At 41.5% G+C, this 25,547-nt stretch overlaps 1 protein-coding gene across 2 annotated transcripts in view; it reads right to left on the bottom strand.

The window, feature by feature from the left end:
* Nucleotides 1-5,689: 5,689 nt before the first annotated feature.
* PIWIL4 (piwi like RNA-mediated gene silencing 4) overlaps nucleotides 5,690-25,547 on the bottom strand; it is a 45,276-nt gene continuing 25,418 nt past the window's right edge. Inside the window, exons 11-20 of one of the 2 annotated variants that reach the window (XM_027040041.2) lie at nucleotides 25,056-25,167; nucleotides 22,147-22,331; nucleotides 19,902-19,974; nucleotides 15,590-15,790; nucleotides 14,310-14,413; nucleotides 10,902-10,972; nucleotides 9,342-9,495; nucleotides 7,443-7,568; nucleotides 7,184-7,331; nucleotides 5,690-6,238 (exon numbers count right to left, since the gene is read on the bottom strand). In XM_027040041.2, coding sequence (XP_026895842.1) covers nucleotides 6,122-6,238; nucleotides 7,184-7,331; nucleotides 7,443-7,568; nucleotides 9,342-9,495; nucleotides 10,902-10,972; nucleotides 14,310-14,413; nucleotides 15,590-15,790; nucleotides 19,902-19,974; nucleotides 22,147-22,331; nucleotides 25,056-25,167 — 1,291 coding nt within the window. In that variant the 3' untranslated portion in view covers nucleotides 5,690-6,121. The remainder of the gene's footprint in view (nucleotides 6,239-7,183; nucleotides 7,332-7,442; nucleotides 7,569-9,341; nucleotides 9,496-10,901; nucleotides 10,973-14,309; nucleotides 14,414-15,589; nucleotides 15,791-19,901; nucleotides 19,975-22,146; nucleotides 22,332-25,055; nucleotides 25,168-25,547) is intronic. The other variant, XM_053203827.1, reaches the window with a different exon arrangement.

Raw genomic sequence — 25,547 nt, 5'->3', positions numbered from 1 at the left:
GCTTACCCTGTAGTGATCAAAATAGTATGGCACTGGCACAAAAACAGACACATGGTGAATGGAACAAAATAGAAAGTCCAGAAACAAACCCACAATTATGCAATCAATTAATCTTTGCTAAAGGAGGCAAGAAGATGCAATGTGTAAAAAAGCTTCTTCAACAAATGGTGTTGGCAAAACTGGACAGCTACATGCAAAAGAATGAAACTGGACCACTTCCTTAGACCATACACAAAAAAGAAATCAAAATGGATTAAGGGCCTAAAAATCCCAGAAGAGAACATAGGTAGTAATTTCTCTCACATGGGCCATAGCAACATTTCTAGATAGCTTTACTGCAACAGAAGCAAAAATAAACTATTGGGCCTACATCAAAACAGAAAGCTCCTGCATAGCAAAGGAAGCAACAACAAAACTAAAAGGCAACCTACTGAATGGGAGGAGATATTTACAAATGACATATCTGATAAAGGCTTAGTATCCAAAATATATAAAGAACGTACAAAACTCAACACCAAATAACACAAATAATCCTATTAAAAAATGGGGAGAAGCCATGGACAGACATTTCTGCAAAGAACACATACAGGTGGCCAACAGGCACATGAAAAGATGCTCAACATCACTCATCATCAGGGAAATGCAAATCAAAACCACATGAGATATCACCCACACCTGTCAAAATGGCTAGAATCAAAAATTCAAGCAACAACAAGAGTTGGCAAGGATGTAGAGAAAAGGGAACACTGTGCAGTGTTGGTGGGAATGCAAAGTGGTGCAGCCACTATGGAGACAGTATGAAGGGTCCTCAAAATATTACAAATAGAACTCCCTATGGCCCAGTAACCGCACTACTGGGTATTTATCCAAAGATTACGAAAACAGTAATTCCAAGGGATACATACACCCCCATGTTCCTTGTAGCATTACTTACGATAGCCAACCTGTGGAAGCAACCTAAGTTTCCATAAGTAGACGAATGGATAAAGAAGATGTGAAGATGTGATATATTGATACGTTTTGATATTATGTATTATATATATAATAGAATATTATTCAGCCATAAAAGATGAATGAAATCTTGCCATTTGCAACAACACAGATGGAGCTGAGTATAATGCTAAGTGAAATAAGCCAGTCAAGGAAAGACAAATACCATGTAATTTCATTCACATGTGGAATTTAAGAAATAAAATAGTGACGAAGGGAAAAAAAAAAAAAAAAGAGAGACCAGAGAAATCAAAAACAGACTCTTAACTATAGAGAACAAATACATGATTGCCAGAGGGGAGGTAAGTGGGGGGGATGGGTGAAACAGGTGAAGGGGATTAAGAGGACACTTATGGCAATGAGCACTGAGTGATGTATAGAATTGTCGAATCACTACGTTGTATATCTGAAACTAATATAACACTAACTACAATGGCATGAAATTTAAAAAAGGCTTAGGCTTACAAAAATATTTTAATAAAATATGAAAATACCCAAGCCATATCTTATGTGAAAAATCAAGCGTAGAAAACTACACATATGGTATAGATAAAGGATTAAATGAAAAGTATATATCAAAGTGTTGACAGCATATATACATGGGTAGTAGTTGTCCTAATGGGGTGTTTTTCCTACCTCATTATACTTTTTTGTACTGTCCAAATATTCCATAATGTACCTCTATTATTTTCACGGAAAACTTTCTCAATAAATTGGAACGAACTTGATTCGAGCCATAAATTCTTCAGTTGTGCTTGGCTTCTCCCCCTTTGACATGAGCCCTCACCTTATCTTTCCAGTAGGCGCTGATAGATTATCGCTATTACGATATCACTGACTGCATTTCTTATACTCTTTCCATAACTGGAGGCCTGTGTCTCCCTCTTCACTTCACCCATTTTGGCCTACCCACTGCCCCCCCAGAAATCACCAGTTTGTTCTCCGTATTTGTAGTTCTCATTCTGCTTTTTGTTTATTCATTTTTAAATTCTATTTATGAGTGCAGTCATATAGTATTTGTCTTTCTCAACCTGACTTATTTCATTTAGTGGAATACCCTCTAGATCAATCCTTGTTGCCTCAAATGGCATGATCTCATCTTTTTTATGACTGTATAATATTCCATTATGTATATATACCACATTTTCCTTATCCATTCATCTACTGATGGACACTTAGGTTGTTCTCATGTCATGGTTATTGTAGACAATGCTGCAACAAACAGGGGTGCATATATTTTGAGTTCATGTTTTTGTTTTCCCTGAGGAAATATCCAGTAGTGGAATTACTGGATCACATAGTATTTCTATGATTCTTTTCCTCTCGTGAAGCATAATAATATGCCATTTTTCATTAAAGACAGATACTTTTTAAAAAATTTTTTTAACACTTCTTCATTTTTTGAGAGACAGAGTGTGAGTGGGGGAGGGGCAGAAAGAAAGGGAGACACAGAATCTGAAGCAAGCTCCAGGCTCTGAACTGAGAGGGGCGCCTGGGTGGCTCAGTCAGTTAAGCATCTAACTTCGGCTCAGGTCATGATCTCACGGTTCATGAGTTCGAATCCCATGTCGGGCTCTGTGCTGACAGCTCAGAGCCTGGAGCCTGCTTCGGATTCTGTGTCTCCCTCTCTCTGTGCCCCTCCCCAGCATGCTCTCTCTCTCTCTCTCTCTCTCTCAAAAATAAATACAACATTAAAAAAAAAAAAAATTGAACTGAGAGCACAGAGCCCAACGCAGGGCTCAAACTCACAAACTGTGAGATCATGACCTGAGCCAAAGTTAGATCCTTAACCGACTGAGTCACACAGGTGCCCCTAAACCCAGATACTTTAGATTTGATATTTCTAATTCTTGTAATAACAACCCTATGATGCGGACATTGTTAGGTGTCTTTAAAGTAGATACACTGAGGCTCAGAGAGGTTAAGTAACTTGATCCGGGTCATACAGCTAATAAGTGGTGGTTCTGGGATTCCAACCCAATACTGCTCCAGACCAGTAATCTTCAATTCTGGCTAACCATCGGAATCACCTCCAGAAATTTAAGATATTCAGATAATCAGGCCTCATTTCAGAGTGATTAAATCACTGTTTCTGGAGGTGGGCCCAGACATTTGCACTTCTTTTTTTAAAAAGATTTTAAATGTGGAATGTTCTATTGTTTCCAAGGTTGAGCACCATTGATCTATAACAACCCCTTCTCTTTTCACGGATTGGATAACGGAGTCTCAGAGAGGGGAGATTATTGCATTCCACAGCTAAAAGTGTTGGAACCAGAGTGCAAAAAGATTTCCCTAATCCCATGTTGCCCTCTGGGAGCTTACTTGACAGTTCTTCCGCGATCTCTTGCACCCCCTGGGCAAAGGCGGGAGTGGGGGGCGGGCGCCAGTCTCGGCCCACATGACAGTTCTTGTGTGCCCCCTGGTGGGCTAAAGTGGTAAGGAGCCACTGCCTTAATAGGTACTCAACCGGTAAAAGAGTGAAGAGCTCTAAGGGTCTCTGTATTGCCTGATCCCAATGCTGCATGTTGATTTATACAAGCCGGCTTCTCGCTTGGTGGCACTTTACAGCATCCCCGCCCTTGGAAGGAACAAACCAACTTCTACACAAAAACCACACTGGATTGGTACAGTGCCTTGCCTCCAAAGACGCCACATACAAAGCCGATTTTAAATCGCGTGAGACACTTCCTCATCTAAGCGCTCAAGGGAGAAATTTTTTTAAATCTTATAGTAACTGTACCTAAGGCAGCCCTATGGTTCATCTTACAGCTTTTGGAGTCAAACATTCCTGAGGATGAATTCTAGCTCTACACTTATTAATCTTACACGCTTCAGTGAGCCACGTGGCATCTTTCACCCTCAGTTTTATCACCTGTAAAATGGTCATTATAGTGCCCAATTCCTACAAGTGTTGTGGAGACTGAGTGCGCCTGTAAAGTGCACTGTGCCTGGACTGTGTTAACCTCGTCCACCCTCAAGCCTCACAGATGATGATGATTACTATTACTGAAATTGACCCGTGTCAGGTGCATTTTTACCAGGCCTGGGAAACACTGTCAAATAGGAAAAAATGTTTTCAGTGCCATCTTCTGGGATCTCACACGTCTGACAGAACCTGCAGCACTCCGCACTCCCCCTCAGGTCATCTTTCCCCTTAAACATGTTTTCTGCATGTAGTCCTGTTCTCATTCCTGGGGCAGTCTCACCTGGAAGGGATGAGAAGATGAGCAGCAGCCAGCAAAGGAGACCAAGAATGAAGCATCTGATGCAGAAGAGAAACCAGGAGAGTGTGTTGCCCTCGAGGCCACCTCAGCGTCTCTGGAGGAGGAAATGACTGGCCAGGTAAATGCTGTGATAGGTCAGTACGCACCGCCAGGAGCTGACAATCCAATTCAGTAAAGGGAGGTCATTGGTGACCTGGACAAAAGCAATTTTGATGTGGAATTCTGATTGGAGGAAGGAATTTGATACAAGCATACATTACTCTTCGGAGAGGTTTTTCTATAAAGAGGAGCAAAGAGATGGGATGGCCGCTGGGGGAGGAAATATTTTCGTTTTTAAGATGGGAGAAATCACAGCATGTTAGTAGGGATGCTGGGAATGATCTGGGGTGAGGGCAGACTGGTGCTTCAGAGGACAGAGGGAAGAATTGGGAGAGCAGCTCTCCTCCTAGGTCAGCGCGAGGGGATCTGGTACACACGGGAGCACAGACATGGTTCGTTTCCGGTAACAAGGCCAGGGGCAGCGTCTATGCATATAGGCATCTACGCACACCGCCCTCAGGCGGGCAGATGGACTGGGAGCCTGTGCAAGCTCTCTTCTTGTGGACTCTGCTTTCTCAGTAAGGTATGAAGCAAGGTCATCAATGGGAGTAGCTGCTTTTAAGTGAAACAAAGTACCATCAAGAGAGCAAGGGACATGTTAAGATTTAGAAATAAGCATTCATGGGAATGAAAGCTGGTGCAGCCACTCTGGAAAACGGTATGGAGCTTCCTCAAAAAACTCAAAATAGAACTACCCTATGACCCAGCAATAAACTAGGCATTTATCCAAGGGATACAGGTGTGCTGTTTCCAAGGACCACACGCACCCCCATGTTTATAGCAGCACTATCAACAGTAGCCAAAGTATGGAAAGAGCCCAAATGTCCATTGATGGACGAATGGATAAAGAAGAAGTGGTATATATATATACAATGGAGTATTACTCGGCAATCAAAAAGAATGAAATCTTGCCACTTGCAACTACGTGGATGGAACTGGAGGGTATTATGCTAAGTGAAATCAGTCAATCAGAGAAAGACAAATATCATAAGACTTCACTCATATGAGGCCTTTAAGAGACAAAACAGATGAACATAAGGGAAGGGAAACAAAAATAATATAAAAACAGGGAGGGGGACAAAACAGAAGAGACTCATAAATATGGAGAACAAACTGAGGGTTACTGGAGGGGTTGTGGGAGGGGGGATGGGCTAAATGGGTAAGGGGCACTAAGGAATCTGCTCCGGAAATCACTGTTTCACTATATGCTAACTAATTTGGATGTAAATTTTAAAAAATAAAAAATAAAATTAAAAAAAAAAGAAATAATCATTCAAAGAGTGACGGCAATGTAGTTTAGCATGTAAGAGCCTTTTCCGGAAATGACGAGGTTTGCATGTAATTTCAATTGAAATGCAAATAACAATAAACATATATGCGATGCTCTGAATTTCCTTTATTTTCATATAACCGTTTAAACCACTCTATAAAACGTTCTATAACATTATTTAAGGAAACTTGTGCAAAACTTAGGGTGGGAATCAGACCCCATTTCCCTATCATCAAAACATCAAGCAAACACTTCTTTTCTCAGAGGATGTTTAGCTTCGTGGAATTACTTACAGACGATGGTACATTTTAATTCCATGTACCATAATGAGAATTTCCACGAAGCATAAAACTCTTTAAAACAACATACATTTCTTTTGAACCATTTCAGATGAAGCTGTGTTGGGTGCTTTTTCAGGAAGTTGAAACTAAGCTCAATCTCCTTTCCTGAGACACAGCCTTGCACTTACGGCAGATTTGCACAAAATACACCAACGACTTTTCAGATTGCTCATCTCGGGTGCCCACAGTTCACGTCATCACAGGTAGAAGAGAGAGTTGGCTAGTTCCAAACTGGGTTCTTTATGAATGCTCTGTGCCACCAGAAAGGTCAGCTTGTGCGCATACTGACAAGGCGCTGGGATACTGATTAAGCCCTGAGGAGAAAACATACTGATAGCAGTTAAGAGGATAACTTTCTCCAAAGTAATACATTTTCCTGAGTTTTATCCCCTACTAGTTACATATGATAGAACGCATTTGTGAGTACACAGTGACTAAACTCAACCAAGGGCAACCTCATCCATGGGGAACACAAGCTCGCTGGGCAAGAGGGGATGGAGGCCCAGTCTGCCTTCATGAAGCTGAGCACTGGGTGCCATCACACCTAGCACTAATCTAAGTTTCCCGTGACTTGATGCTCCAAGGGGCTCAGAGCAAATCTTGGCCTTGGACTTCGAGAGCAGCTCCTGGCTTCGCGCACAGGAACATAGGACAGACGAGCCCGTTACCTTCCCATGAGACAGCATCTGAGTTGGCTTTAACTTCCTCAACTGTAACTCGGAAATAACAATACCCTGATTTCCTCCCAGGCTTGCATAAGACAATGCATAGAATATGGGGCTGCTGGGTGGCTCGGTCAGTTGAGCGTCTGACTTTGGCTCAAGTTATGATCTCATGGTTCAAGAGTTCGAGCCCCACATCAGGCTCTGTTCTGACAGCTCAGAGCCCAGAGCCTGCTTCAGATTGTGTGTCCCCCTCTTTCTGCCCCTCCCCCTGCTTACACTCTCTTTCTCTCTCTCTCTCTCAAAAATAAATGTTAAAAATTTTTTTAATTAAAAAAAAGATAATGCATAGAATGAAGTCCTCCAGAAATTGTAAATACTAATGTTACAAATAATAACGATGATAATGATGATGTTAACAGTTATTGCTACTTGATTTCTATGACAGACTGTGTTTCTCTCAAGGACTCATTCATTCATTCACTCTTTCCTCCTTTGTGAAGTCAGGACATAGGGATACAAACGTGAATTGGGTGACAGTTCCTGGGTGGGAACCCTGAGAGTCAGTACCCACACAAGTACACAGCTGTCACTCACCGGCCAGTTGTAGTACAGGTGACACAGTTTGAACGTAAGTCTCTGCATGTGGTCGGGCTTCAAGCCATTGTCATCATAGATGACATTATAGTAGGTGGGATTAACAGTTCCCCGACAGGCAGCCTGACTAATCAGGTAAAAGTCATACCTGAGGGGGAAAACGGAATGAACATGAGAAAGAAGGCAAACAGAATAAGGCCTCACTTGAAGAACACAAGGCAAACGTTTCATTAAGAACAGATTTGCTAACGGCACTTGCCAGTCAGGACGCGTCGCTTCTGAGTCCACCACGGTGCCAAGTGGCGGGTTCTGCAGGGATCGGCTCATTTCCATGCAGAATCGCAGCGTACACTTCTTCCTGACCACAATCACGGACAGTTTGGAGCTTGGAACCAGAAAGGCAAAAGGAAAGATGCAGAGAACTAAAACCAAGCTTACAGCTTACCTAATGACCTTTTTTTGGTAATTTCTAAATGGAATAAATAAATAAATTCATTCATTAGAAGAACACTGCAAAAATGAAGAAAATAAAAATTATCCCCTCTCTCAGAGCTGCGTACACAGTTTTTTTTATTTTTTTAAAGTTTATTTATTTTGGGGGGCGGGGGGAGAGGGAGAGAGAGAGAGAACCCACAAACCGTGAGATTATGACCTGGGCTGAAATCAAGAGTCAGACTCTTAACCGACTGAGACACCCAGGTGCTCCCCATATAGTTTTTAAAATTAGAGATTGTCCTTCTTTGTTGCAAAAGTGTGGTGTGTCCAGTCACTTGGCTGGTTTATATCATTTGAAGGGGGCAGGGAGGAACAGTTAATAGGGCAACGAACTTCAATTCACATTTCTAAAGGAGGGCTTTCCAGAATATTCCATAGAGACAAGATTTCTTTTTCCATTAGCAATAGTGTCCCTATTTCACTTTCACTCTTCCTCTCAATTTCTGAATAGCAAAGAGACCCGCAAGTTCTCTCATTCCTCAGATCATCACTTCTGAATCTTGCAAGACACACACCTGGGGGGATGGATGGACAGACCAAATGTACATTTGTGCCAAATGTTGAATGATCAAATATTAAAGTCAGGATTTAGTAAAGCCAGGGTCAAATCCATTTACTGGCCATAATTCCCAAAGGAACTTTTGGGAGGCAAAGATTGCAGGGAAATTTCACTTTCAAGCAGTTTAATTATCTTAAAAATATATTATTGGTTTTCAGTATTGAAACTTTCAAAAGCTGATGTTATACTGCAACAAAACTCCTTAGCACTGTCAGCTGCTAAATTCACTCCTGCTAGCCCAAAATTGCATACTTGTGATTCTGCACAGTCACCTGAGGTCAGTGGGAGGGAGACAGGGTTGGCTGTTAGGGTTTGGACTCAGGGGAAGATGACACTGTCCCCCAAGCCACCGTGCTCTCCCTCCACTCTGACAGTCACCGGTGAGGTCAAGGCTCAGTCCCCCTGTGGCCTGTGGCTGCAATTTCGGTTGATGGTGGTGATGACAGTCACACCTGATGGATGAATGCTGTGCCCTGCTTGGAATAGGATGCCTTCCGAATATTTTAGGAAGCCCATTTAAGATTATCATCCTCCCCGAATTGCCACTTCTAATATTCTTCTTGCTCCCGCCACTTGACGTACTCACCGAGGAAAATGCACTGCAACACTGAATCAAGAAATGAGGCAAGGGAGATGAGGGCGGTCTGACTTCCATCTGCAGTGCAGCCTGCACTGCCCTCACACTCCTTTCAGCACCTCCATCGACCTCCACCTGCACACCAGGGCCTGCACGGCAGGGACTTGAGCCCCTGGTGGGGATTTGGGCCTCGAATTGGAAACCAGCGCTTGTTTAATCCCGTGGCATAGCAATATGTATGAAGTGTCTTCACCCTCGTGCGGAGTCTCAGTGTCAGCTGCTCTGGGGGACACTTGCCTTCCTCCGGGGGCCCCCACCCAGGCTCATGTCACCCTATTCACAGAGGACCATCTCAACCACCCTCCAGTCTAGGGGAAACCTGTCCGTCCGTCCAGCTGTACTCACATGATGCAGACGAGAGCGAAGCTCGCCCTCATGAAAACAAGGTGCTGGCGTGCAGTAATCTGAATAGCTACGATAAAACGTGCCCTGGTTGCAAGTGTGGGGAAAAAAACATAACTCAATACCTGGTGTTTGCACTCGCTTCTGTCACACTGCTCAGCAGCTGTGGAACTTCGTATTCAATCAGTGTTTTTAGCTGACCGTCCCCTACCCCATTCCGGTACACAATTATCCGTGCCGGCAAGCCATGGTTGTGCTTGTACCATTTGTTGAGTGCTCCTGCAGAATTTGTTGTCAGGAAGAAAAGAATGACTTGTCCAATGCCAACAAAGAACAAAATTCCCATGTAGTTCAATGTTTTAAGTTCATTATTTCCGACCACTGTAATATAGGGTACTACCTAATTTGAGTCATGACTGCACTAATATAAAAATGGATAACTTTAGGGCTAACATCTGGCATCTGCTATTTGAGGAATCATACTGGTTTCTGTGGCAAAACATATTCTTAAACTTAACATATCCCTTTAGTAAAATTTTAATATTTAATCAATAAATTAAGTTGTGCAATAGATTAATTCCCAAAACCAAATTAATACTAATTTAGTTTCTTCAACTCTTCACATGCTATCAATGGATACAGACTGGATAATTTCATGTCATTTTCATCTCCAATAAGCATAATTATGAAAACATAAGGAGAGGTCGTGGCTGATCTTCTGGAAGCATCTCTTACCATGGACTCACCCAATTTGATTCTAAGTTGCACTGACAATATGAACTCTGAAAACATTTCCACCCACTCCAACTAGAAATTGCCTAAAGAGCAGAGACCAGACAGTAACTCCTACTCAACAGAAACTTTTCACAACTACTTAAAAAAAAGAACCAAGTTTTGAAGTGAGGGCAAAGTAATATAATAATTATTTTCATGTATATACTGTGCAACTGTTTTAGAAGACTTCATTGTCCAGGAAATCCATTTGCGTTCAATAGAAGATGATCATATCTGTAAGGCCGTAACCAATGGCCTCACATCATGTCCATCAGCAAACAGCATGTCCATCAGCAAATTCAATTTTTTAGGAAAAAGTACTTACACCGCTTTCCCAAACTTATAGATGGGAAAATGAGGATCAGGAGACGGAGTGAATCACACAAGAAGTACTACAGGGAGTGGCAAAGCCAGATCCTGGCCAGGGCTGGGCAGGGCACGGGAGCCCCAGATATCTGTTCCCACTGTACCCCACTGTGAATAGGCTCCCCTCCTTGTCTGCCTTCTTCCCCATCTTCTCCTGCGATGCCAGCCCTCATCTGCCAGCATTCCTATCCCCACCCCACAGGCTTCTTTCCTATTTCTAGACCTCACAGCACTCTGTCATAATCCCTGTCTCTCCAGGTAGATTCCTTTGGCCTTCACACTGCTTGCCAGAGCCACCAGCAGCTACAAACTCCCCTGCCTCTTAGAGGCTTTCTGTTTATCATACACAGATGACAAATGTAAATTCTACAGCATCTGTTAGCGTGGATCAGGATACAGCTTTGGGAATCTCCATCTGGGTGATGGTTGACTCAGGCAGGCTTTGGGGAGTCTGCTTCCACCATCTGGTCTGCTATAGGCACGTGGACTCTGGGGCCTGAAGGAATAGCGCTTGGGGCCCACCACCACTGCTATACTTTTAGTACCGGTCATGAAAACTTTTAAGCAATCTGCAACATCGGTCGCCGTTCTCTGAAGGATACACCGAGAGAACCACCTAAAGCAAGAAAAGAAAAGAAAAGAATGTCCAACTTCAAAATGTCTACCATAAACGCATTAGCATTAAATGAAGAAACAGAAAACAACCTAAGTGTCCATCAGCGGAAGAATGGGTGAAGAAAATGTGATGCTTCAGATGGCTGTTAGACACATGAAGGGATGCTCAACATCACTCATCAGCAGGGAAATACAAATCAAAACCACACTGAGATGTTACCTCACACCTGTCAGAATGGCTAACATTAACAACTCAGGAAACACAGATGTTGGCAAGGATGCGGAGAAAGGGAAACACTTTTCTACTTTTGGTGGGAATGCAAACCAGTGCAGCCACTCTGGAAAACAGTGTGGAGGTTCCACAAAAAATTAAAAATAGAATTACCCTACGACCCAGCAATTGCACTACTGGGTATTTGTTCAAAGGATGCAAAAATGTTGATTCAAAGGGGCACAAGCACCCCAATGTTTATAGCAGTGCTATCGACAATAGCCGAAGTATGGAAAGAGCCCAAATGCCCATCAACTGACGAATGGATAAAGAAGATGTAGCATATATATACAATGGAATACTATTCAGTGATGAAAAAAATGAAATCTTGCCATTTGCAACAATGTGGATGGAACTAGAGTGTATTATGCTACACAAAATAAGTCAGAAAAAGACAGGTATCATATGATTTCACTCTTACGTGGAATCTGAGAAACACAACAAATGAACATACAATGTTGTATGCCATTACACCTCAATCAAAATAAAAAGAACTAGACATTATGAGCAAATTTAATGTTCATGAGCCTATATATGTTATACGATCATAACTATATTAAAAACCTCCCCTCCTCAAAAGAAATTTATCGATAAGAGAAACTAAAAGCATAGTGCTGACATCAGACACGCTTGGGTTCAAATCCTGGTTGGCATACTCATCAGCCATGTGACTTTGCTACGTCAACCTAAGTCTCAGTTTCCTCATCCGTACCAAGGAAACACACAAGATGGTAAGGTAGTTACTACCTCACAAGGTTGTTATAAAAATTAAATTAGATAATATATAGAAAGTACTTAGCACAAGATAAGCAATCATAAATAGGAACACTATGTTATTATTATAAAGGAATTTATTAGTTTACCAAATTTACTTTCAAAATATTCAAAACTAGAGTGTATTACGCTAAGCAAAATAAGTCAGTCAAAGAAAGACAGGTATCATATAATTTCACTCATACGTGGAATTTAAGAAACAAAACAGCATAGGGGAAGGGAAGAAAAAATAAAATAAGAAACAGAGAGGAAGGCAAACCATAAGGGACAAATACAGAGAACAAACTGAGGGTTGCTGGAGGGGAGATGGGAGGGGGATGGGCTAAGTGGGTGATGGGCCATTAAGGAGGGCACTTGCTGGGATGAGCACTCGGCGGTATATGTAAGTCTTAAATCGCTGGGTTCTAGCCCTGAAACAAATGCCACACTGTATTGTAACTAAAATTTAAATTGATTAAAATTAAATAAATAAATGGAATCACATAGTAAAAAAACAAAAAACAACAACAAATAAACAAAAAAATATTCAAAGATTTCTCAAGCATAAAGTTCCACTTCCATAGGAGAGGCTTTTGGACTTGAAATCTGAACATGATTAACTTCTTTAAATTTCAGAAGAAGTTCTATTGTTAAAGACATTAGGTAAACAAAAGTACTTGCAAAATGAAGATCATGACTTTGTGCAAGTGCGCATCAACATTATTATATATGCCAATAATGACACAATTAGGAATGTGGCTAACAAACTGGAAGTCCTTTTCCTGCTTGATTAACACATTAATGTGTCACATTAAGTGACACATGGAACAGGGATCTCACACAACCTGGAATGAAGTCACAGGCACACTGCTACTTATCCTATTTCTCACCAGCCCAAATATATACCTGACCACAGGCTTAATGGAGTAAATCAAATAGCCTAAGTCCAGGAATAAAATATGGTGCAAACAGTTCCTATAGCCTCAAAACACATTGCTTAGTTACATATAATGAAACAATTCTAGGCACTACAATTAAATAGATACTGAGTCAGCATTTAATGCATTATCCCCAAACCTGCTTATGTTTTCAGCAGCTGTAAACAACTACATCAACTGCCTTCAAGTGTTAATAACAACAAGCATGTATTGAGCGTCTGCTATGGGAGGCTATGTTTTAAGCATTTTATCTTATGTAACTTCCATAAATACCCTATGAAATAGGCATCATCTGGGAACGCAAGCTGGTGCAGCCACTCTGGAAAACAGTATGGAAGTTCCTCAAAAAACTAAAAATAGAACTACCCTACGACCCAGCAATTACACTACTAGGCATTTATCCACGGGATACAGGTGTGCTGTTTCCAAGGGCCACACGCACCCCCATGTTTATAGCAGCACTATCAACAACAGCCAAAGTATGAAAAGGGCCCAAATGTCCATCGATGGACGAACGGACAAAGAAGATGTGGTATATCTATACAATGGAGTATTACTCGGCAATCAGAAAGGATGCAATCTTGCCATTTGCAACTACGTGGATGGAACTGGAGGGTATTATGCTAAGTGAAATTAGTCAGTCAGAGAAAGACAAAAATCATATGACTTCACTCATATGGGACTTTAAGAGACAAAACAGATGGACATAAGGGAAGAGAAACAAAAATAATATAAAAACAGGGAGGGGAACAAAAGAGAAGAGACTCATAAATATGGAGAACAAACAGAGGGTTACTGGAGGGGTTGTGGGAGGGGGTATGGGCTAAATGGGAAAGGGGCACTAAGGAATCTACTCCTGAAAAATCATTGTTGTGCTGTATTCTAAATAATTTGGATGTAAATTTTAAAAAATTAAAAAAAAAAAAAAGAAATAGGCATCATCTTCATGCCCATCTTACATGAGACCACAGCTAAGTCACGGCAACATTAAATAGCCAGATGTCATACACAGAATAAGTGGCAGATCAGGACACAGAAGCAAGCAATCAGATTCCAAAGCTTGCTGCTGGATATAAGTTCCTAGTACAGTACCTAATACAGTGCACATAACATGAAAATTTCTATCATCCATCGTTTGAGGAAGCTGCCTGGCATACGAGTATTAGCTTGTCCTAATGTGTGTATAAACATAGTTTTTTCATAAGGCTACATATTATCTTAATATTATCAATCACACTTTATATGTAAGTATAATTTATGACTAAAATGTTCATATTTTTCAAATGAGGGAAGAATACAAACTGTTTCCTGCTGCATGGTTTTCAGTTAAACCGCAAACTATAATTATGGAATATGTTGGGTAATTGTAAAAGTACCTGGTGATTCCGGGGTTAATGCTGGCCACAAATCCAACCACCACCATTCCCTTGCTGACTTCGTCTTTACAGGCATCGATACCGACCACCATCAGGGACTTTAACTGTAAAAGTAAATTTTTCATGATTTAATAAAATGGGACATCATTTCCCCAAATGATGACTTCATATGAAGTTTTGAAAAAAACTGTCCCTGGTTATTAAATTAAGCTAAGCTATATGCCAGGGAGATCAAGGTCCAGATGAAGCAGATCATTAAAACAGAAACCAAAGAGACTTGAAGATGGAGGGATGGGGTGGGGTGGGGGGCTTGATGGCTCAGTTGGTTGAGCATCCAACTCTTGGTTTCAGCTCAGGTCATGATCTCATAATTCATAGGTCTGAGCCTCCTGTTGGGCTCTGTGCTGACAGTACAGAGCCTGCATGGGATTCTCTGTCTCCCTCTCTCTCTGTCCCTCCCCCTCTAGCTGTCTCAAAATAAAGAAATCTACTTAAAAAAAAAAAAAAGATGGAGGGATGAATATGGTATCTAATTTGCTTAAGAGACTCACTGGAGTGCAAAATAGCTACCACCCTTTGTGGAGGTGGACAAGTGCCATTAATGTGGCTCAAGAGATTCTGGGAAAGTGATCAGTCATTTATCCCTGGCTTCTGGGCTGGTGGGATCTGAAGAGGAAGTCCACTCCCTATTGTTCAGATGTCTAAGGGATCCTAGTTGCCACTGGCCATGAGCCTCCAGGGAGGCAGCTGGGGCTCAGCGCACGCATCCTGGTTATGGAAATGGAAGGGAATGGACGACATCCCCTCATTTCTCACCCCCTCACTTCCTCACCCAGTGGACGAGGATTTTTAGTTCCCACCACAGTTCAAAATCATAGCTCTGCCGGTTCCCCCAAGCTGTGGGGAGGCCCCCCTCCAGGGTGCAGGGCTACTCTGAGAGCTAGTGCGCTGCAAAGAGTAGGTAGAAGTAGAGGCCAGAGGGCACAGATTTTACGTGGCAGCGGGAAGCTCCAGATCAAGCCACCCCGCAAGCCTGTGCCAGCCTAGATTCTCTTTCATGAAACATTCTGTTATCAGCTTACTCAAAGCTCCTGGAGAACAGGAGCCTCACCTCACCTTCTGGACGGTGTCTTGTGTCATGCCACAACCCAGAGCGGACAAATAACAAACCCACCACACAAAACAAATACCTCTGGAATCATGTGAAAAGGTCTCGTACTCTGATTTCATTTTTCAATTAATAAATGGACTGATTACTGAAAGACTGACAGACTGCTCACAGGGATCTCCACAGCCCACAGTTCGCCTCCGAGTTTACAGGCCATTTGCATGGCAATCTTGGTGGCGACACTCATCATCATCCCCTGTTTATTCAAGGTCCGAGTGAGCACACACTGGCTGGGTACTGGGCAGAAGGAGTTCAAATAGTTTTTAATGGTATCATAGTAGTTCTTCTGATTAGAAGGTAGGATACACATTACCTAAAAGGAAAAAAAAATAAAAAGAAGAGAAAAAAGTCAATTTACTTATGTTTAGAAGTAGCTTTAAAGTAAAGTAGCTTTTAAGTCGCTTTAAAAAAAATGATCAGCATGGAGCTTATTTGGGATTCTCTCTGTCTCTCTCTCTCTGCCCCTCCCGAACTCTCTCTAAATAAATAAATAAATAAACAAACAAACAAGAATTTTTAAAAAATGAACACATGGGTCCTCTAAACATCTTGCCTCCAAGTTCCCAAGAAACAAATATTAAAATGCCTACAGTTGTGTTAAATGGCCTTTAACCACTGACAATCCCATTTGAAATGCCTTTTTATCAGCCATCGGCTCTGCAGTCCGGCTCCAAAGCCCCCCAACCCCCCACCCGCTGGCTTTCCCTTCCTCCTATCTCTTCTGATTTGATTGTTAGGCTCCTCAAATTCCCTCCTAACCTAGGTCTTACTCCAGCTCCCTCCCGCCCCCTGTTGGCTTTTCCTGTGGCTCTCCAGCCCTCATCCCACCATCCCTCTCCCATCCTTGCCCACGGATAGGCCAAGTGCAGGATTAGCTTACAGGGTGGTCTCCTTCCCAGCAGGTACTAGACAACCAAAATAAAAGAAACCAACCACAACTGTTTTGTTTACTGTGACCTGAGAATAAGGCTATGGGGGGGGAGGGAAAATAAGGAGAAGGAAGCTTCAGGTCCTCAGGTATTTTTAAATTCCACCCATCTCTGCCAGCACCTCTGTTTCTTAGCAGGTGTTTCCCTCGGAAGGGCTTCTCCTGGCCTGTTTCCACCTCCTTTCCACCCTTTATTCTCTACCTTCAACACCCACCAAATTTATACAAAAAACAGGCACGGTCATCATCAGCAGAGAACAAAAAGATTTTTCACCTATAGATCTGTTCAAAATCATAATGTGAAGGGCCAAAATTACTTACACTTAAGTACGTAAAATAGGGAAATGTATCTTAGGGGGTCTTCCTGCTTTCCATCCTATGAATTTGGAGCCAAGCGAGGTAGGCATCAGACCAAGGCAGTGGTTGAACAGGGATGGGGGCCGAAAGAAGGTGGGAGACAAGTGAGACTGGTTGCTTCCAAGGGGACAAGGATGTGAAGTGATAAGTGGAAGGTAACAGGGTCCACACTCCCCTTATCAGAGAAGGGAGGTACAAATATGGCAGTGGAGAATGTTTTCCTGTGGTGTTGAGACTGCAACTGGAAGTGTGAACACATTTTCAATATATACATAGACGGACATGGTAGTAACACAGATGTAAGGGTGTATGCATAACCTTTTGAGCAACACAGGTTTAAACTATGCAAGTCCACTTATATGCAGATTTTTTAATAAACATAATACAGTACTGTAAATGTATTTCCTCTTCCTTATGATTTTCTTAATAACACTGTGTTTTCTCTAGCTTACTTTTGTGTGAGAGTACAGTATATAGTACATAAAATACACAAATATGTGTTAATTGACTACGCTATGAGGCTTCCAATCAACAATAGGTTATTAGGAGTTAAGTTTTGTGGGAGTCAAAAGTCACACGGGGATTTTGGACTGTGCAGGGAGTCTGCACCCCTAAACCCCACATTGTTCAAGGATCAGCAGTGTTTGAGTATACGTATGTAGACACACGCGTACACAATATTCCTAACTTTGCCCATTGAGAAAGTCTGGGGGCAGTGACACCCCACCAACAAATAAGCACACCCAGCTGCCCAGATTTTGATTTTTTTAAATGTTTATTTTTGAGAGAGAGAGAGAGTGTTGAGTGGGGGAGGAACAGAGAGAAGGACACACAGAACTCGAAGCAGGCTTCAGCCTCCATGATGTTATTAGCACAGAGGTCAAAGCAGGGCTCAAACTCACAAACTGAGAGATCATGACCTAAGCTATAGTCAGATACTTAACCAACTGAGCCACCCAGGCACCCCCCAGATTTTGATTTCTACATACTGTTCTCTACCAAAAGTAATCATGGCTCGTTGGAGAAATACCTAATTCCAGAGCCAGGCAGCAAAATTTCAAAATTAACCTGAAATACCTTATTGTGTCAGATGGTAAGGAAGTGTCCCCCAAACAATGGGGACATGTCAAAAAGTCACGGAAGCCAACCTGAATGAGTCTCCAATCAACAAAATCGTGAACAATTTGGGCATCAAAATAAATAATATTGGTAATCGACTATCAGCTGGTAAATAAAAGAGGAAACCATGAATCCATAACTGATAAAAATAAATGAACAAAGAAATGGGGAGAAGAGAAAGTTCTTCCTTATAACATAAGGCTACCCACTAAATGTAGAAGGCATACAAAGCTGCATACTAAATGTAGGAAATCAGAAAGCCACCATTTGGCAATCATCAGAGTAATAATAATAAAATAAAATGAATAATTAAATTAATAAACACATACATAAATAAAATAGTAATAATAAAAAAAGACAAGAATTATCAATGGATTCTAAAACTAGAGGTAAAAGTTTGATGAGAAACAGGGTATTTTCATAGTCTCAAAGTATCTCCCTGCAAAACACCAGACCAAAAACACCTGCTTCACAAAGAAAGGAGTAAATGTACAGTGGAGAAACCTGGCAGATACCTTAATTAACGGAGTACCTCCTGGTAGGATGCATTAAGAACACAGAATCATTGCTGTGATAATCCCGCCAAAAGTACATAATCAGAATTTAATTATAAGGAAACATCAGACAAACCCAAATTGAGGGATATTATATAAAGTGATTCATCTATACCCTTCAAAATTGGAAAGCCATCGAAAACTAGGGAACTGTTCCAGACTGAAGGAGAGTCTTAAAGAGACAGGACAACTAAATGCAATGCATTAGATCCTTTCACTGGAGAAGACATTTTGGGGACTAATGGAGAAATGTGAATGGGAGTCTGTGGATTAGCTGGTCTTACTGTTTCTTGATTTGGATGGTTGTCCTATGGTTCTGTAGGAGAGTGACCTTGTTTGTAGAAAATACGCACTGAAGGGCAATGGGGCATCAAGTCTGTAACCTACTCTCAAATGGTTCAGGAAAAAAGATGGTAGGTAGATAGGTAGGTAGGTAGGTAAGTAGATAGGCAGGTAGATAAGATAGATGATAGATAGATAGATAGATAGATAGAGGATGGCAGGCAGGAGGGAAGGAACGAACGAAACAATGAAGCAAATATAATAAAATGTCAACAACTGGGGAATCTGGATGAAGGGTATCTGGGAGTTCTTTGTACTCTTCTTGCAATGTTTCTGTTAAGTTTTATTTTATTTTTAAGAAAAAAAAAGATGCTCAGGGTTATAATTCCCTTTGTTTAATATAACATCCTTATGGGCCTTTTTTGTGTCTGACTAAAAGAGGAACAGAGACGGCTACGTTGCTCTGCAGGAGATGGGGACTGGCATGCTGGGGCCCAGAAGCGTGAGCGAGGTAAGTAAGAGACACTGCCGTGCGGTGGGAGGCTGAGGCCTGGGAGAAGAGAAATGGTTGAGAGAGCCTTAAGAGCAAGGATGTCAATTGTAACTCATCTGGGACGTTGGGGTGTGCCGTAACCTTGCCTCGGACGCAAACCCTCTGCAAAGTCAGCTGCACAGGGGCGCACACACACAGGACACTTTGGGAAATGAGACAGCTGTGGAAACGGATGCAGTGCAGGGGGAGACGGCACTCAGGAAAGGGGGCAAGAATTCAGAGGAAGCAGCCGTGGGTGACATGGAAAAACCTAAGCCCTCCAAGAATCTGCCAAAAAACTGGAGAGAGCACTGGGTACCCAGCATTTATGGGGTAAGATGGGAGTCACTTTATCTTAAATCTTAAATAAAAGATGGCCCCCAACAAGTTAAAAATATGTAGACATCCAAGAGACTGAGATAGGGGTAAAAACGAGTATTTAAAAATTAATATTAGAAATGTGAAAAGGAAATAAAATATTGATTAAAATGCTAAGATTAATCCTTTCTTGGGTTCTTGGGGAAATGCACAGCAATTTGCAAACATACCATGGGAGAATATGCTCACATTCATTCTTTCAAGGAAAGAAGACTGTTAGATATAAGGAAAAAATAAAAATTATACATCAAAACCAAAATTATCCTATACTTACCAACTGAACATCAGGATTAACATGTTTCTGTACAGCACTAAAGAATGCAGCTGGATCTTCTTGTGCTTTTATGCTACATGAAAAGATTCATTTTGAGAATACGTAATTCCCTTTTCAGAAGCACATAACATGCACAGTCAAAACTACTCCAAACAGAATTTTATAATCCCACTACAAGATACACCAGAAATATGTGATAATCATTTTTATTAGCCTAAAAATAGTTTGGTGGAAAATGCAATTTCCTCAATTATATGTAACCCCTACAATTAATAATTCTGTTTTTCCAAAATGAGGTTGAAAGTGAGCTTTTGACATCACAAGTCTCAATACCAAGCATCTGAAGCTGGTTTGAGTTGAATTGGGATTAAGATTTCTCTAACACTAGGGTGCGTGGGTAGCTCAGTCAGTTAAGTGTCTGACTCTTGGTTTAGGCTCAGGTCATGATCACAAGGTTCATGAGTTCAAGCCCCGAGTTGGGCTACACGCTGACAGTGCGGAACCTGCTTGGGATTCTCTCTCCCTCTCTCTCTGCCACCCCCTCTAAATAAATAAACTTAAAAAAAAATTTCTCTAATACAAAATCCCCATGAGAACTTTAAAATAAAAGTCTTCAAAAATCATCAGATTAATAAGACCAAGATATTCAGCTAATCAAAATGATTCAGATTGAAAGATTTTTCTTTCAGTGACAGCTTGCTTGGAGCCTGGAATATTTAGCCTGCCTCAACCAATTAGTCAGCAAGTACTTAACTGTTCTGTGTTTACCTTAGGGGCCAGACGCTACAGAAATAATTCCCACACAGACGAATTCACAGCTTTGGTTTCTTTATGTAGAATCCGCTTCTGATATGTATAAATAATTGGAGTGTCCTGATGCCCAGTGGCCTTTCCAGACTTGCCCAGCAGGTGGCGGGACGGCTGTTTCCTGATCACTGATTCTAACTGAGCTACAGGAATGGCCTGCAGCTCTGTAAAAACAACTAAATGTTTCTGACTTTTCCAGTTCGATCTCTTGCATGCAGACTCTGCGACTACCCTACTGTCCATTCTTTCTAAACTCATCAGGCAAATGTTTCAGATGGGAGAAAGCATGCATATAAAAAATCTAACAGGTAAATGGATACTTCATGGGAAAGAAAAAAGATGGAATAAAATACTGGCTTTCAGATAAAGCAGGCTAAGAACAGAACGTGGCAAGGGCTTGTTCGTGGAATTCATGTAAGAAAGAAGACTGTGATGTCATCCCCGGGTCTGTGACTGTGGCTTCTTTTATTAATCTTTTCCTGCTTCATTAGCTCATGGGTTAAGAGAAATTAGAGCAGGTGAAACTCAAACCAGGTGATTTGTTAACAGATGTGATAAGACGAGAATTCTAAACTACAGTGTAAAGTGAGACTTGGTTGTAAAATGAGCATGGCTTTCAACAATGCTTGTACAGTTGATGTAATTAATTAGTAGCCATGTGTTTAAAGAATAACTTCCCACCTTGCCAATTAGGACACTGCACCTCCACTATCACAACAACAAAATGAAGTATGCATTCCTCCTTATGAAGCATATCAAGCTCAATAAAATGAGGCAGGAGCAATTTAATTGCTTTTCTAAAGCAAAGAGTATCCAATTTTGAGTGTGATTGTGTATATGGGGATCCCTTACTAAACTGGAAGCAATTTATTTATCTTTGTCATCCCCAGCAACTGGCATAGTATCTAATAGCAGATACTCAATAAATGTTCAAAGGCTAACTGCCCTTGGTTTTATCAGAACACTATCTAAATAATCTTATACTACAGTTAACAGAATCAGGAAAGGTTATTTTAGATCTATTTTTACATTAAATTTTAAAGCGTAAAGTCTATCACATAAGTCAGGAAATGCAACTTTCATTTTTCAATACCCTGTTTGCCGTTAAGGTTTATAAATAACTGATATGAAAGAATTAGGGAGAAAAAGTTAACGGATTTATGCCCCAACCAGTACTGAAAAGATTTGGAGATAATGAGACTATTGCCTAAGAACTATGAAAACAGTTTTACAAAGACCAATATAAAATATATTTTAACTATAAAAACTTAATCACTGCAAAATCTATCTACTTAGAACTATTTGTTTGGTAATTTGTATTGGGAAACTTTACTGAGATAAAGCTTTTGTAGCTACATGAGCCATTATTTCTGATCTTCTAACCAAACCCAATTAATATACCAAAAAAAAGTTGGCATGATTTTCTGTGTATTCTCACATTTTGGGGTAGTCCACATTAAATCCCATGGAACTTCCAACTCTTCTCAAGCAGTGCAGAAAGTTCTCAGTCACATATTCAGCTCTGTTGCTACACAGAATCAACCATTTATTCAAAGACTGTGCACTTAAAATCTTGCAATTTCGCATATCCTTGGACCAATCAGCTGCAGACGCAGGTTGACACTGAGAAAAATAATGATCATGAAAGGGTTGAACTCATTTATTCGGAAAGCGATTGAATAAAGACAGCACGAAGATGGTTGTTCCAAGTTTGTCCTAGGAGAGCTATTTAGTGACACTTGCTATTCACAGACTGCACATCTGGACAGATTACACAGACTTCCTGGAAGTGGAGGCATCTGATCATCCCCTCATACCCCCCACCGGGTCGGCCACTCCCCGGCTGCAGATCAGAAGGCAAGGCCCTTTACCTCACGGACTTCCGCTGTGTGCAAAGAAAGGTGTGTGGTTCAAGGATCTCTGGGCTCCCTTCCAGCTCTAGGATGGGTGCCCTTTAATGGGAATCCCTAAGCAAACGGGCTGTCTGATTCAGTCTCTTTAGGCATAATGCTACCTCAAATAGAAACGCTGACTAATGCTACTACAGGTCACTACACTATAACTCACACACGCTACAGGGTAGCTAAGAGTGTATTTTATGCTAGAAGTAGCTATGTCTAGGAGCCAAGATGAGGCCAGGGCACAGGTTCCTTTCTCACTCTTGGATGGTCCCCCAGGTGACTGGAAAACTCAGCTCCCGGCACTGAAGAGGGGAGACTTTGGACTGGTCACTAGCCTTCTGCTTATATCCATAGACCGGAAATGAATGGAAATGTCTTTGGTATAGTGAGCTAGGAAGAGCCAGAATTTAAAAGGACCACCCTGAATCAAATCCCTTGCTATTCAGTATTGCCTTGTAACAACATGGCTATTTCCTGAGAGCTTGTTAGAAATGCAGAGCTCTTGGGAGACCTGGGTGGCTCAATCAGTTAAGCATCTGACTTAGGCTCAGGTCATGATCTCACAGTTCATGGGTTCAAGCCCCGTGTCAGGCTCTGCGCTGACAGCTCAGAGCCTGGAGCCTGCTTCGGATTCTGTGTCTCCCCCTCTCTCTGCCCCTCCCATGCTCACGCTCTGTCTTTCTCTCTCTCTCTCAATAATAGATAAATGTTAAAAAAAAATTTTTTTTAAAGAATGGTATAATATAAAAAAAAAAAGGAAAGAAAGAAATGCAGAGTCCTGGGTCCCATTCTGGACCCACTGCACCAGAATCTGCACTCATTCATCAGCATATGAATGTTTAAGAAGCATTATAATCTCCTTATTTTACAGACTTCAAAGCTATGGCTGAGAGAGATTATGGAGCCAGCTGGTGTTAGTGACAGACTTAGATCAGTCTTCTTGATGTTGCAATCAGGGCACCTTCCACCAAGCAGTCTGAAATCCAACCACAGGCACCCTCATAATGCCTTGCCATTAGGTGGCATTAGGTGGCCAGGAAGAGACTCAGCCAGGTCCAGGAGGCGACCTTAAAGAATGAAGGGGAAAGGTTAGCTCTCCATCAGCGGTTTCATCTGGAGTCATCGTTCATTCTTTCCATTGCCACCAGTATGAGGAGAGCCACAGCACTCTCACCTACACCCCTACCTGCTATGGGCTGGCAGAGACCGAGGACAAATGTCCAAGGCTCACTCTGAGGCCTGGGAGCCTCTCTTCTACTCAGTTCCTAGAACCCAATTTCAGAAAAGCAGAAATGGTCTGGAAGCCCATGACACAGTCAACTCTAGCCCAGTCACCACCACCACCAGCGGGCAGGTCTCCTATTTTAATGCCTCTTCTCCTATGGAGACCTGTTTCCACGCTAAAAAAAAAAAAAAAATGCAACAAAAAAGCTCCGAGAAATATGATTTTACTTACAGAGATGATGAGATGGATCACTAAATATTTAAATCCTGTTTCATGTGTGGAACTGAAACTGAGCTTCTTTTTACTGACTTCTAGCCAAAATCCTTCTTTTTTTAAGTTTTTAAAAAATTTTCTTAATGTTTGGGTTTTTTTGTTTTTGTTTTTTGTGGGTTTTTTTTTTTTTTTTTTTTTTGAGTGAGAAAGAGACAGAGCATGAGCAGGGGAGGGGCAGACAGAGAGGGAGGCACAGAATTTGAAGCAGGCTCCAGGCTCAGCAGAGAACCGGATGCAGGGCTTGAACCCACGAGCCACGGGATCATGACCTGAGCCGAAGTCAGACGTTTAACCCACTGAGCCACCCAGGTGCACCTGTAATTAGCTTTTAAAATGGGCAAAAACAGAGGAGAAAGTGCAAAGATAATTTACCATTTTTGCATAAAATGGGTTCATTTTTTCAACTGAGATGTGTTTCCTTGGGTTTCAGAGTGCCTCTCTCCCTAAATGCTACGGCTGGGGACGGACTCCCTGCGTTTCTTCACATTGATAGCAACCAAGCAGCATTTCACATGGGGGCTGGGGGGCGAAGAAACCTGGCATCAAGAAACATAGTCTATTGGAATTAACCTTCGCCAGCTCCAAAAAAGTTTTCGGGTACTATAGATTTTTTTTTTTTCTTTTATGTAGTGACACAAAAGTACTGCAACAATTAATAATAGGTGGGAACATTTTAATTGCCACAGATTGAAATACCATTTTCTAATGTGTTTTTAAGTGTGAAACCACACCACACTGACCTAAATCGTGTCCGGTGGGTGCTAAGCCTCAGAAGTACACTCAGATTGAAAACAGGGGACGTCAAGGTTTAGGACAAAGGGAAGGCATGGACATGGCCCTAGAGAAACTAAATGATTATTACAAGCCCACTAGTCACTCTGGCATATGATCAAACTTACACATACTCAAGCAAATACTTTTAAATGAAAATAAAATCACAGCACTTACTACGTGGTCTTGCATTAGTATTTTTTCCGAAGGCAAAACCCTCCCAGTCAGAGACACCTGGCATCCAAAATGCAGCCCCCAGGTCTCCAGCTCAAAACGAGCATCCTTGTTTCTGTTGATAGAGTTTTAAATCATTAAAGCGCTTATCTTCTAAGGAATTTTAATTATTAGAGATAGAATTATAACTTACTGAATTAGTCAAAGACTAATTTTTTTTTTTTATTTTTTAGGATTCCTGACTTTCATTTCTACTCACCATTGTTTTCCCCTGCTCAAAAGAATTATGGGACAACTGAACCCATTTGGGACACGCAGGGATGGAGAAGGCTTCCAATGTGGCACACTGGTTAGGAAAACGGGCCTTTGAGCCAGACGGACCAGGGTTTAACTCCTAGTGCTGACACTTCCTAATATGTGACCTCGAGTAAGACTCAAATCTTCTAAAGTTATGGTTTCCTTATTGCCAAAATGTAGGCATAATAAAGTTAACTC

Source organism: Acinonyx jubatus, chromosome D1 (assembly GCF_027475565.1).
Source record: "Acinonyx jubatus isolate Ajub_Pintada_27869175 chromosome D1, VMU_Ajub_asm_v1.0, whole genome shotgun sequence".
Taxonomy (NCBI): Eukaryota; Metazoa; Chordata; class Mammalia; order Carnivora; family Felidae; genus Acinonyx; species Acinonyx jubatus.
Note: the sequence above shows the minus strand (reverse complement) of the source record. Positions and strands in the feature narration are given on the sequence as shown.